General features: G+C 46.4%; 1 protein-coding gene across 11 annotated transcripts in view; it reads left to right on the top strand.

Annotated features, from left to right (window-relative positions):
* The window catches only part of gmfg (glia maturation factor, gamma), a 73,718-nt gene that overhangs the window by 23,089 nt on the left and 36,850 nt on the right, over positions 1 to 13,779 (top strand). For 2 of the 11 annotated variants that reach the window (XM_052077586.1, XM_052077570.1), the window contains exons 2-8: positions 62 to 97; positions 446 to 524; positions 603 to 646; positions 720 to 769; positions 2,062 to 2,156; positions 2,905 to 2,978; positions 3,071 to 3,226. The exons of the other annotated variants lie outside the window; for them this stretch is intronic. In XM_052077586.1, coding sequence (XP_051933546.1) covers positions 95 to 97; positions 446 to 524; positions 603 to 646; positions 720 to 769; positions 2,062 to 2,156; positions 2,905 to 2,978; positions 3,071 to 3,136 — 411 coding nt within the window. In that variant the 5' untranslated portion in view covers positions 62 to 94 and the 3' untranslated portion in view covers positions 3,137 to 3,226. Of the gene's footprint in view, positions 1 to 61; positions 98 to 445; positions 525 to 602; positions 647 to 719; positions 770 to 2,061; positions 2,157 to 2,904; positions 2,979 to 3,070; positions 3,227 to 13,779 lie in introns of those variants that run through there. 11 annotated transcript variants of the gene reach the window in all.

Here is a 13,779-nt window from a genome sequence, read left to right as displayed (position 1 = left end):
AGAATAACATCTGTGTTGAATATTAAAGCTTTTTTTTCTTTTTTAACTTTTTTTAATACAGTCAGGAAGTCTGAGGAAAAAGATCAGCAGGAAAATGGTGAGCAAAACTGATGCAATTCCATGATCGTGTTGTTTCATGTTGTATCATTCCTTTCTACTTTGTTTCTTTCTTTTCTATTTAAGTTTTTTCCAACGTTTGAGCTAAGGGACTCATTGTACATTCGAAGAATCTCATGGCACACCCTTGAACAAAAATGTTACCCAAAGTCAAAGTGTCTTCTGCTAATCAAATTGTTCTGCCTGTCATGATACTTTGTTGACATAGAAAGATAAACAGAGACATATTTGCGTTTAATTACCGGTAAAATAATTTTTGAGAGCCTCTCACTGCACACGAGCTGGTTGGGAATCACTTGCCGGTTTTATCCTGTTTGTAACCCCACAGGCCATGATGGGAATACAGATGGATGATGACCTCGAGCAGAAATTGAAACGTCTTACGAACCACAAACACGCCCTGATTAGTGAGTGCTTCTTCACTCAAATAGACGTTGATGCTGTTCCGTATCTTGATGCAGAAGTGTATATCATGTCTATTGCAGTGAAAGTCGAAAAGCAACTTTTGATTTTGGATCAGGAACACGAGGCAAGTGACACTTTTTATTGGAAAGAATTTGGATCTTGAATGCCCCTTTTGAAAATCAACATTTGTCTTTCAGAACATCTCGATGGATGATTTAAGAAACAAGATTCCAGAGAATGAGCCCAGATATCCGAAAGTAGTAACAAAGGCCATTACCTGTGTTCATTTAGCATGATTGGTCATGACATTGTTCAAGCTGTTACACATGGTAACATAATTCAAGGATTTCATTAATGACAGCAAGTCTTCTCGGTCCTGGAGGAGTATTGCACCCCGAGATTATCACGCAACCACCACCAGCCACTCCTGAGAAGATTAATTATTGTTCCATGCTCTCTCAATTTGTGGATAGTGGCTCTTATCGTAGCTTTCCAGACTGAGAGATCTCAATTGATATCTCAGCCGTTGTTGAATTTCTTTGGATCATGGGAGTTTGTTGCAACTTTTTGAGATCTTTTGCAGGGGCGGTACTTCATGGTGGGGTCACTCTCTGGCCACGCCCTTAGCCACCCCTCACACCTTGCTGGAAATTATATTAGCTATGATCTTTATGCTATTTTCACATGGGTGTAGTATTCCTCTACCCTTTGAATACGCTCCCAAAACTTATTTGTATTCACTCCACATTCAAAGACTCAATGCACAATTGATCTGAATGTAAATTCTCAAAGAAATCTGTCAAGAGCATTCATTCTTAGCGTCAACATTAGTCAAAATCATTACCATCGCAAACAAAAAGCATGGCACAGAAGTCAGTGTTTATCATAGCTCCTCCACGGTCATAATTTCATGAAATCACACATGTCCAGAACCTTGCTGTGCGTGGTGGACATTGTTCTGGATATGTGAGTCTTTTATTTCATGAAACTCTGACTGTGGGGGGGATCATAAAAAATGACGCACCCATGCATGGCCACCCCTCTTTGGGGTATTGTGTCACCCTGGCCAACCCCGCGAAAAGTTTTTGGCTCCAGCACTGATCTTTTAGCCAACTTTAAGTTGTCAAACAGGTTTTACTTCTGTGTTTTCATGATCAAACAGGTCTGGAGGTAATCAGACGTGTGTGTGATCATCCTCAGTGAATTCATGATTAAACAAGGGGTGCAAGTGCTTTTTTAAAGAGGACCAGGGAGCTCCAATCTCCCCCCCCCCCCCCCCCCACCCCAAATATATCAAAATTCCATTTAAAACCGATTTTTCTCTTTTTATTATGTTGACCATTTGTCTGATTTGTTTGTTTGGTGATCTAAAACATTTAAGTGGGGGAAACTGAGAATTTTTGAAGTGGAATATACATTTTCATGGCACTGTATTTGAATTTTGCTGTCGCATGACACTTCCAATTGTGAGCCAGTGAGGTGTCCAAAAATTCCCAGTTTTTTTAACAGCATGAAAACTTTTCCTTGACTGCTACGCAAGATTATCGCCTATACTTATGATTTCCTGCGCCCAAGCGACTCAAAGCTACACCACAGTGCGCTGATTTTGGTAAACCCTGACCCCAGCCCAGGCGGTAAGTATTTATTTTGTTGCATCAATCATGTCTTCTTAAAGGTTGAATTTGAACTCTAGATGGCAGTCGTGTGCTTTTCGGGAATGGTGCGAGGCATTTGAGTTTAGCTCATTTCCTGGTAGAACTTGGTGATCAATCAGTGTTATCAATAAATTGTACTGAATTGCGCAAGACCATTTTAACACAATGTTTTTGGTCACTGTATTTAAAAAAAAAAATCCAAACACTTTAATGGCAAATTTTCAAAAGAGTGACAAGCAACTAAATATCCTGCATAAAAAAAGACAACATAAGCTGAAATTTTCCATATTTTTTTTAGCTAAAATTTCAATTTATTTTTCTGTATGACAAGCAAGGAGTTAAGTGGAAGGCACTCATGGGGTCAAATGCGTTGACACATGGTCCCCACTGACATTGATATGAAAGCACTCTGGTGTGGTGGATATAAAGTCAACACACGCCTGTTCAAATGTGAGGTTTTTGTGATTTAACAAAACAAGACCTCAATAAAGTATTTGAAAACCTTTTTTTCCCTCTACAACTCAATTCAAAAAGAAGAAATAATTTCAAGCGGGGGTTGAACAGCTGAAGTTCATTTGCTGTTAACATGAGTTTGAACCTGACGGATTAATTCCAAACAAAGCCACGTCCCCAGATATGAGGGTGTGCACACTCGTGCTCATTATGTCAAATGAAGACTGTATGTTGAATGTCCCCCAAATATACTTATTGTGCATTGAATGTGAAGGGTGCTCCGCAAAGACCGTGATGGTGTACGTATCCAGCGTGGAACTCCCGAAGAAAGCGATGAATGCCACCCAGGTGACGATGATTTCTCATTTCTCACACTGACTTGTGTAGGTCGAGGGAGCCGAAAAATGATGGGTTTTTTTCCATTTTTGTGTTCCACTCAGTATCTCGAAATCAAGAACAAGAACGACTTGACCGAGCAGTGGCTGAAAAACCATCTGGTTTACTGAGTTTGAAAGCCCATGAACATGGTGACAATTTCTGTCCATTTTCTTTTTTGATGGCATGTAACTTGCTAATAAATGGATGGACCTATATAACGTGTTCCATTTTGCCATCTTTTACAGAACTTCAATTTTAAGTATCGCAAAAACAAACCAAGCACATTAAAAAAAAAGATCCCACCATTTACAAATCACAGTTTGATATCATATCGGATCATGATTATGAAGGTCAGATTGAATTGATGCAGGTGCTGTCACGTTTCGGTCTAACCGAATCAAGTTTTGGAACCCAAAAGTGTAGACGCCAGACAAGGTCTCCGAAGCAAAAATATTTAACGTACAAAAATCGCACAGACAAAGTAGAAACATAAAGCGCTGGTCGAAACAAGGACCAGAGGGCACAAACAACGAACAACAAAAAGCGCTTGCACTAAAGGCAAGGGAGGAAAATAAGGATCGCGAAGACACACCAAAACAATGTATCCAAAATACACGCAAGAGAAAGCCAATTCACAAAATAAAATCCAATACTTACAAAACCAATGGTACCGAGAGTTCATGAGCGAAACACGACGAGATCTATAGCAAAAAATAGTCTATGGGCAAGGAAGCATCAAGGCATAACAATATCCCGACAACCAGCAGACAGATTGTTGGTTCTTAAATACACAGTGGGCGGCCCGGTAGTCCAGTGGTTAGCACGTCGGCTTCACAGTGCAGAGGTACCGGGTTCGATTCCAGCTCCGGCCTCCCTGTGTGGAGTTTGCATGTTCTCCCCGGGCCTGCGTGGGTTTTCTCCGGGTGCTCCGGTTTCCTCCCACATTCCAAAAACATGCGTGGCAGGCTGATTGAACACTCTAAATTGTCCCTAGGTGTGAGTGTGAGTGCAAATGGTTGTTCGTCTCTGTGTGCCCTGCGATTGGCTGGCAACTGATCCAGGGTGTCCCGCCTACTGCCCGAAGACGGCTGGGATAGGCTCCAGCACCCCCCGCGACCCTAGTGAGGACTAAGCGGTTCAGAAAATGGATGGATGGATAAATACACAGTTCCTTGATTGAAAGATTGGCAGCAGGTGTGCAGCCAGAAAGTCTGCTCAGACTGCCACCTGCTGGCCAGGCCAAGGACAGGAACATGACAGGTGCGTGTCAACAAATTTGTATCTTGTGTGGGGAAAAATCCGTACTACAGCTCATTTCAAACAATTAAACTCAGATTACAGGAAAGTAATTCTCAGAAGGCCAATTGCTACCCTTTACATGATAAAAATAATTTTGATTGTGTCTGTAAATTTTGGGGGTTTGTTTTGTTCGTTGTAAATTAATATTTAATGGATAAAATATTTTTCTCAGTGTGTAATGAAAGTACATAACACATTTCCAACATTGTAATTTCTTGAGATGTAACTCGTGCAGATTTTGACGCAAGCATGGATTTATCTTTTCCTATCTCTCTCTCTCTATACTGTATATACCTGTATATATACATATACATATATATATTAGAGCTGTCAAACGATTAAAATATTTAATCGAATTAAAAATGCAACTGTCATAATTAACTCAAATGAACAAAAAAATTAATCGTGGTTACTCACACATTTTTTATCGTTTCTGAATTTCCTTTTACATTTTTTTTGTCCTATTTTTTCCCCATTTTAATGCTCTCATCAACATGGAATCATGAATCAGTTTTCTATGTGCCAAATGCAAATATTTAATGAAATAACAATTTCGATTTTCAATTTTACATGAACATTTTTCACTTGGTGCAGTTATTCACACATAATCTCTCACACAATATTACTGTCCATCAATAACGGTGAAAAAATATTTTGTCACACAACAGCTGCTTTAACAGCTTTTTTTTAATGAAATCAAAACAGAGCAATATAACATTATAAAGTGCACATCTAAGGTACACTAGTACTCAGCCTATACTGGATTTAAACCATGGTTGCATACATCGTTTTTCTCAAGTTTGCTTTCAACACAGCAGTCTGTTTCTGTATGTTTGTTGAAGAATAACGAGACACCGGACACACTGTTCATTATGTGCCGCTGTATTCGAAACTGCCGGCCGTACAAACAAGCACACGCACTTCCCCCGTGCTGCAGGGGCAAACCACTCTGAAAGGGGGGGGTTCACTCCCCCTAACATAGTCAGGCTATGTTGATTGTGTTGGTCCTTCTTGCGCGGAAGTCTCTCTACGGTTTTGTGTAGACCTCATTTCAAATGACTACACTTGGTTCGATGACAACACTGGAGACGTTTTACTTTCGCTAGGTCGCTACCACTGTAGCGCACTGTCACTGTCAGACGAACACACTACACAGAGAAGCTCCACCCGCTCTATTTATATGGACACGGAACGCTGTAACCTTCCACACAAAATAGTTCCAAACAAGTAACAATCGCGTCAGTGACATACATCGTATACCTGTATGATACAGAGAGAGAGAAGAACAGATAACTTTGGTCTTGTCAGTGGAGCAATATGGCAACTATTTAAAGGTAAACTTTCCATTCATAAACTCTTTAAGTATCCGTTTTCGGTGTCTCGCGCAGCCGTGGCTGGCAAAACAGACGAGGGCGTGGACTTCTGCAGCGCGCTTGTTGCTTTGTTTCTGGTGTATTTATAGAGCACCGTAACATCCGCTTGTGACGTGTGCCGCGTTAATCTCGCAAGAAAAAATTTAATCCCGTTAAAATTCATTTAAGTTAATGCCAATAAAAACACGCTAACCTAACAGCTCTAATATATATATATATATATATATGGGCTACTGGAACAAAGCGGAGATGGGCGAGATGCGATAACATGGCTCTGTTGGAATGCTACTACTCAAGCAACCCTAGTCAGAGGGGTTACATGCAGAGAATGTGGGCTAAATGATTACTTCGAAACCCACAGTCACGGTTGACCACGAAACAACTCGTAGCTCAGTGTTCCAACATCCACGAACGGCAACTGCTGTCACAACTTGAGATTGATGAGGTACAACGCAGGTTCCATGGTGAAGGGCCCCAGGCTGCCAGATCAGAGGAGGAGGTCATACAAGAGATTGGGAGGCAAGCCCCAATGAATGCAGATGATGAGATTGGGTGGCCAGCCCCAATGAATGAAATGCTGAGCGAGGCAGCAATTGACCTGAAAGCTAAGATCATGGCGAGAATAAAAGCTGGGCAACCTAGAAACCGATTACAACGGCTATGTGAAGTACCATCTGAAAGTCTCATAGAAAGTGTGAATGCAGCACTGAGGGTGATCCCTACCGTAACGATCACAGAAACCAATGAGCTGATATACGCTTCAGCATCAGTGATCCTGGAGACTCTGGGATATAAGAGCAACCATGGAAGCCATGAGATACGTTATCCACCATGGAAAAGACGGTTGGAGGCTAAGATCAAGGCTGCCCAGAAAGATGTGAGTCAATTGACGGAGGCCCAGAGAGGTGTGATGAAAAGGCCGATACCCGAGAGGTACATCCAGATGACCATACCTGAAGCACTCGAAACTGCCAAACAAAGGCTCCAAGCCTTGTCCAGTCGCCTAAAGCGGTACACGAAAGAGAATGAGGCCAGACGAATAAACAGGCTGTTCGCAACACAACCTGCGAAAGTGTACGCTCAGTGGCAGGGTCCTAACAACAGAGCTGACCCACCAAGACTGCAAACTGAAAGGTACTGGAAAGGCATATGGGAGAAGGAGGTTGCACATAACAGCAGTGCACAATGGCTGGCGACCCTGAGAGAGGAGCACAGCAACCTCCCTGAACAGAACCCAGTTACCATAACAGTGGCAGACATACAGGAAAGAGTCTCAGATATGAAGAACTGGACAGCACCAGGCCCAGACATGGTCCACACCTACTGGCTAAAGAAACTCACAGCACTCCATGAGCGCCTAGCAGTACAAATGAACCAGCTGCTGAGGGATGGGACTCACCCAGAATGGCTAACCGAAGGGCGAACGATCCTGATCATGAAGGATCCCTCGAAGGGTGCAGTCCCATCCAACTATCGGCCAATAACCTGTCTCTCCACAACATGGAAGCTCATGTCAGGCATCACTGCGGCTAAGATAAGTGGACACATGGATCAATACATGAACGAAGCACAGAAGGGCATTGGTAGAGATACCAGAGGAGCCAAACATCAGCTCCTGGTTGACAGAACAGTCGCACAAGACTGCAGGTCCTGACGTACCAACCTGTGCACAGCCTGGATTGATTACAAGAAAGCCTATGACTCGATGCCACATACATGGATCACTGAATGCTTGGAGTTGTATAAGGTGAACAGGACCCTAAGAGCCTTCGTTGCGAACTCGATGAGGATGTGGAAAACCACACTTGAAGCCAAAGGCAAGCCACTTACCCAAGTGTCCATCAAATGTGGCATATACCAAGGTGATGCACTGTCCCCACTGCTGTTCTGCATAGGACTGAACCCCCTAAGCCAAGTAATCACCAAGACAGGCTATGGATACCGCCTCAGAAATGGAGCTACAATCAGTCACCTCCTCTACATGGATGACATAAAGCTGTATGCTAAGAGCGAAAGGGACATAGATTCCCTGATCCACACAACCAGGATCTACAGCAGCGACATCGGGATGTCATTCGGGCTTGAGAAATGTAGTCGGATGGTGACTAAGAGAGGAAAGGTAGTCCGCACTGAAGGGGTCTCACTCCCCGAAGGAACAATAGCAGACATTGAGGACAGCTACAAGTACCTCGGTATACCACAAGCCAATGGCAACCTCGAACTGGCAACAAGGAAAGCGGCTACGGCCAAAATACCTCCAGCGAGTGAGGCAAGTCCTAAGAAGCCAGCTCAATGGCAAGAATAAGACCCGGGCAATAAACAGCTATGCCCTGCCAGTGATCAGATACCCTGCAGGAATAATAAGGTGGCCAAAGGAAGAGAATTCAGACCACGGACGTTAAGACCCGAAAGCTCCTAACCATGCATGGAGGGTTCCATCCCAAATCCAGCACCCTGAGACTCTACGCAAGCCGAAATGAAGGAGGCCGGGGACTAGTAAGTGTGAGAGCCACTATCCAGGATGAAAATCCAAGCTCCATGAATAGATCAAGGAGAAGGCTCCAACGGATGACGTACTCAGAGAATGTCTCAGACAATGGGGAACAGAGGATGAGGAGCCCGAAGAGGGACCATCATGGGAGGACAAGCCCCTACACGGGATGTACCACCGGACCATAACTGAAGTGGCCGATCTCAAGAAGTCCTATCAGTGGCTAGAGAGGGATGGCCTGAAGGACAGCACAGAGGCACTCATCCTGGCTGCTCAGGAGCAGGCCCTGAGCACCAGAGCCATTGAGGCCCAGATATACCACACCAGACAAGACCCAAGTGTAGGTTGTGCAAAGAGGCACCTGAGACGATCCAACACATAACTGCAGGGTGTAAGATGCTGGCAGGGAAAGCCTACATGGAACGCCATAACCAGGTGGCTGGCATAGTCTACCGAAACATCTGTGCGGAGTATGGACTGGAAACCCCAAGGTCAAAATGGGAAACACCTCCGAAGGTGGTGGAGAATAACAGAGCGAAGATCCTGTGGGACTTCCAGGTCCAGACTGACAAGATGGTAATGGCGAAAAAGCCAGATATCGCGATCATAGATAAAGGACTGAGGAAAGCCGTTGTGGTGGATGTAGCGGTCCCAAGTGATGGAAACATCAGAAAGAAGGAACACGAGAAACTCGAGAAATACTAAGGGCTCAGAGAGGAGTTGGAGAGAGCCTGTAAGGTAAAGGTGACAGTCGTGCCCATGGTGGTCGGAGCACTCGGGGCAGTGACCCCCAAACTAGATGAGTGGTTGCAACAGATCCCGGGAACAACATCGGACATCTCAGTCCAGAAATGTGCAGTGCTGCGAACAGCTAGGATACTGCGCAGAACCCTCAAAAGCTTCCTGGCCTCTGGTAGAGGACCCGAGCTGAATGAGGGACGGACACCACCCAAGGGGTGAGACGAGGATTTAAAAAAAAATATATATAGATATAGATATATCTATATATATATAGCACGTCGGCTTCACAGTGCAGAGGTACCGGGTTCGATTCCAGCTCCGGCCTCCCTGTGTGGAGTTTGCATGTTCTCCCCGGGCCTGCGTGGGTTTTCTCCGGGTGCTCCGGTTTCCTCCCACATTCCAAAAATATGCATAGCAGGCTGATTGAACACTCTGCTTTGCTGATGACACCCAGTTCTACCTCTCCTGCAAGCCAAACTCCATACTACCACCCCCCTCCCTCATCTCTTGCCTCTCCGAACTCAAAACATGGTTCACAACAAACTTTCTTAAATTAACTGCTAATAAAACTGAAGTCCTCCTTCTTGGCACCAAATCCACTTTATCCAAAGTAAACAGTTTTTCCTTCAACATTGACAGTTCCCTCGTGTCCCCCTCCCCCCAGGTTAAGAGTCTGGGTGTCATCCTGGATAGTACGCTCACCTTCCAGTCACATATCAACACCATCACCTGCACTGCTTATTTCCACCTCCGCAATATTACCAGACTTCGCCCTTCCCTCACCCCCCGCACCACTGCTATCCTTGTCCACAGTCTTGTCACATCCCGCCTTGATTACTGCAACGCTCTCCTCTTCGGTCTACCTCAAAAGTCCCTTCATAAAATCCAGCTGGTTCAGAACGCCTCTGCTCGTATCATCACAAAAACATCTTCCCACCAGCACATCACCCCCGTTCTCCAACAGCTCCACTGGCTCCCTGTTCAACATCGAATCAACTACAAACTGCTTCTATATACATATATGGCCATCCACAACCTGGCCCCTCCTTACCTATCTGACCTTCTCCAGGTGCATATCCGATCCGATCCGATCCTGGGCAATCGGCCCCCGTCAGGGACTGGCCCCCCCTCCCGGGTCCCACACCCGGCACGAATCCCCTTGGCGTCTCGCAAGGTTCCCCGCCAACATTTCCTTCCCACACCTCCCGCAAGCTACCCTTCTCCCTCCACGCCCCCCCTCCCCATTCGCCCTTCGCCCCTCCCCTGCCCTACCTTCACGCGCCACGCCCGCTCCCTCCCCTCTCACTCCTTCCCTCTCCCCCTCATACTCTCTGCAGACTCTTTCACACCCCCTCACGTGTCTGGCATAGTTTGCTTTCGTCACCCACCTATCACACCCTCCACACTGTCTCCTTTCTCCCTTCTCCTCATACGCTCCTCCCGTGCAACTCCTTTGGTGACTCATTTTATTTCCTTTCGACGCAAACCTCTTCTCACACTTCTCGCACTCAAACTCCACCTGTTCCTCGTTCCTGCGGTGTATGCGTTTCTCGTGCATGGTTAGACCAGCTCTACTCCTGCACACTTTTCCGCACCCGTCATACCGACATACCAACCCATCATTCACCCTCCTCACATTCCTTTCCAGTCTTTCCTCGTTCCTTCCCGCCTCATATCTGTGACCTTTCTGATTTTCCCATTCATACAGGTGATCCATTCGCTCTCTCACTCTCCGCTTCCATCCTTCCCTGTCACTCGTCAATCTTTCTACCTCCGTCCAGTCCATCCCTGCATCCCTCATCACTCTCTTCCAGTACAACACCGTTTTACTTTTGCGCCCCATCCTCGTCCCTCTTCCTTCCAGTTCCTCCCACCATCCCAATACCATAGCTTTTGTTAGTCTTTCATTTCCCATACGCATCACGTCCAATTCTCTGCAACACTCGCCTCTCGATTTTCCACTCGATGGATTTTACTCCCAACATTTTCCTTACATCATACATATTCACTCCTCTTTCTTGCATTTGCCTCAGTGGTTCTCCGTTCCTATCACTCCACACATACCTGTAGCACCTATCCATCCACTTCTGAAGTTTCCCCACATCCTTCTTCATCCATGTTCTTACCTGACAGTCATATAGCAAGCTGCTCTCCACACACGCCTCTACTACTCTCCCTTGCCACCTCTTAGATAGTCGTGTCCCTTTCAACCACCCTTTCACACTCCCCCATAGCTTTCCTGCCCTCTTGATCCTGTTTCTCACATCTGCCCGAGTCCCAATCAAGCTTCCCAACACTCTAATCTCCTCCCCCTCTAGCGTTCCAAACTCCAGCACCTCCTCCTTCTCCTCATTATTCCTCTCTTCCCACTGGGCCATTACACTTTTCACTCTCCTTACACTCTCGTCTATCTCTCCTTTCGTCCCCACTATAGTAGTGTCGTCCGCAAACAAGGCGCTCGATACCCTCACTTCCTTTGTTTCCGAGCTCCCTCTCTCCCAGCCATGGTCACCTGCGAATGACCCTCCTGGTATCCACCTCCACACCACCATTTTTTCCTCCCTGTTACCTTGATTCCTCGCTGCTAGTGCCTGCCTCATCACCGCCTGATGGTAGATGTTAAAGAGGATCGGTGATATTGAGCATCCTTCCCTCAGCCCTCTCGCTGGCATCCATCCTCCACTCACTCCCTCCCTTCCCCTCACCTTATACTCTGTCGTCTCATGCAGGTCCATAATGGTGTCCAGACATCTGCCTTTCAACCCGTACCTTTCAAGTAACATCCATAGTGCTGGTTTGCTCACTCTCGGATACGCCTTTTTAAAATCTAACAGTCTTGCACATGGCCGTCGTTGTCCTTCATGTCCCTTACCCCTTCCTGGGTCACTCTCTTTTTACAATCTTCTACATCCTCCTGAATGCGTACCATCATTTGCGTTACATCTGCTGCGGACCTCCCTTTCCTAAAGCCCGCTTGGTTTTCGTCAAGGAGCCCCAGGTGTTCGGCCCACCAACTCAGTCGCTTCGCTAATATTCTCCCTAACACCCTGCTGCCCATACTCAGCAGGCACACTCCTCTGTAGTTGTTTCTGTCATTCCTATCCCCCTTCTTATGTATCGGTACCATAAGTCCCACTTTTACACTACCCTCCCATCGGTCCGCCCTCTGCTCAAACATCTGCCTCACTATCTTAATCACTCTTTCTCTCACTTCCTCACACGCGCTCCGTATAAATCCTATTCTCACTCCATCTTCTCCCAGTGCTGACTCTCGTATCTCCCCCATAGCCTCCATGATTTCTTCCCTCTCTGGCACCTCATTCATGATCTCGTTTGCTTCGCTCGCTCTGCTATCGTCTCTGAGATCTACTGCTCCTTGAACTGCCTCTTCTATCACTCTTGGTTCTCGACACGCTTTCAAAATGCTCCCTGAACTCCTCTGTCGTCACCGTCGTGCTCCGAGCGGCCGGTTTATCCCTTTTTCCCAACTTCCTCAAACATTTGTACATGTCACCAATCCTTCCTCTAGAACATGCTTCCTGACAGTCCTCAATCACTCTTTCCCACCAGTCTCTTTCCAGTCTCCTCAGCAGCTTCTTCAATTCCTTTCGCGTTTCCTTCACTTCCGCTTTTAGCCTGGTGAGTTCTTCTTCCATCTCCCCCACTCCTTTCCCTCCTCCCCTCACTCTCAACCTTCTCCTCGCATTCAGTGTCTCCAATTTCTTATTCCTTCTGTCTCCCCTCTCCCCTATCCTCTTCTTCATCTCTTCTATCTCCTCCTCTCTCCCTACCGTCCAAGGATTGGATATTTCTCTTCTCTCCCTTCCACATACCTCCACTGCTGTTTCCACCATTATGTTCGCCAGCTCTGTCCACCCACTCTCCTTTCCCCGTCCTTCCTTGTTCGACTCCTCCAATTTCTCTCTTGTCCTCTCCTCATATTCTCTTTTCTTCTCCTCCACTTTCAACACCTCCCACTTCGCTTGCACCCTTCTCCTTTGGGCCCTCTCTTCTGTCCTCCATCTCTTCCACTCCCCATTCACCTTCATACACACCGGTCTATGGTCTGACAATTCATACTCACTCATGGTCCACATCCTTTTCACCATGCGATGTCTCTCATTCCCTTTCACAAGAAATCCATCCAACTCATACCATTTCCCGCTTGCCATGTGTCGCCACGTCCCCCTCCTTCTAAACCTCCTATAGCTATTAACGTATGCCAGATCGTGCTCCCGACACCATTCTATTAAATCCCTTCCGGCTTCATTCATCCTCCCCAACCCATGCCCCCCACAGACTCCTCCTATCTTCACATTCGCTCCCACACTCGCATTGAAGTCTCCTCCAATTATCAGTCTTTCCCTCCCTCCCATTCCCACCTGGCTCCCCATATCTCGTCTGCATCTCTCCATCTCTCGTTCGTCCGTTCCCCAGCTAGGTTGGTAGACCGATACCAACCTGAGCCCTCCTTTAGTTCCGTCATCAGCACTACTTCCCAGTTTTCTTTGTTGACTCTTTCTGCTACTCTCCTCAACCGCTTTCTAAATGTTTCTCTCACACTCAATCTCCTCACATTCCATGTGACTATCACTCGTTCACCGTTCTTGTCCCGAGTCTCAGTTCTGTTTCCCCCTTCCCGCCCCGCCCTTCCTCTCCTCCTCTCTCCCCTTCTTTCATTCCTCTCTCTTCTTTTATTGTTTCTGCTCCTTGCTCCCCTCTTGCTTTCAGGGCCTGGATGGGGGTGAATCCCCACCAGTCCGTCTTTCACCCACCCTCCCAAATGTCTTTGGTCCATCCCGCCTTGCTTGCGCTTCCTTCTTACCATCCCCAACTAGCCCCCTGGGGAACCTTTTTCCCACCTCGT

Source organism: Hippocampus zosterae, chromosome 10 (genome assembly GCF_025434085.1).
Source record: "Hippocampus zosterae strain Florida chromosome 10, ASM2543408v3, whole genome shotgun sequence".
NCBI classification, from domain to species: domain Eukaryota; kingdom Metazoa; phylum Chordata; class Actinopteri; order Syngnathiformes; family Syngnathidae; genus Hippocampus; species Hippocampus zosterae.
This window is presented reverse-complemented; position numbering and strand designations above follow the sequence as displayed.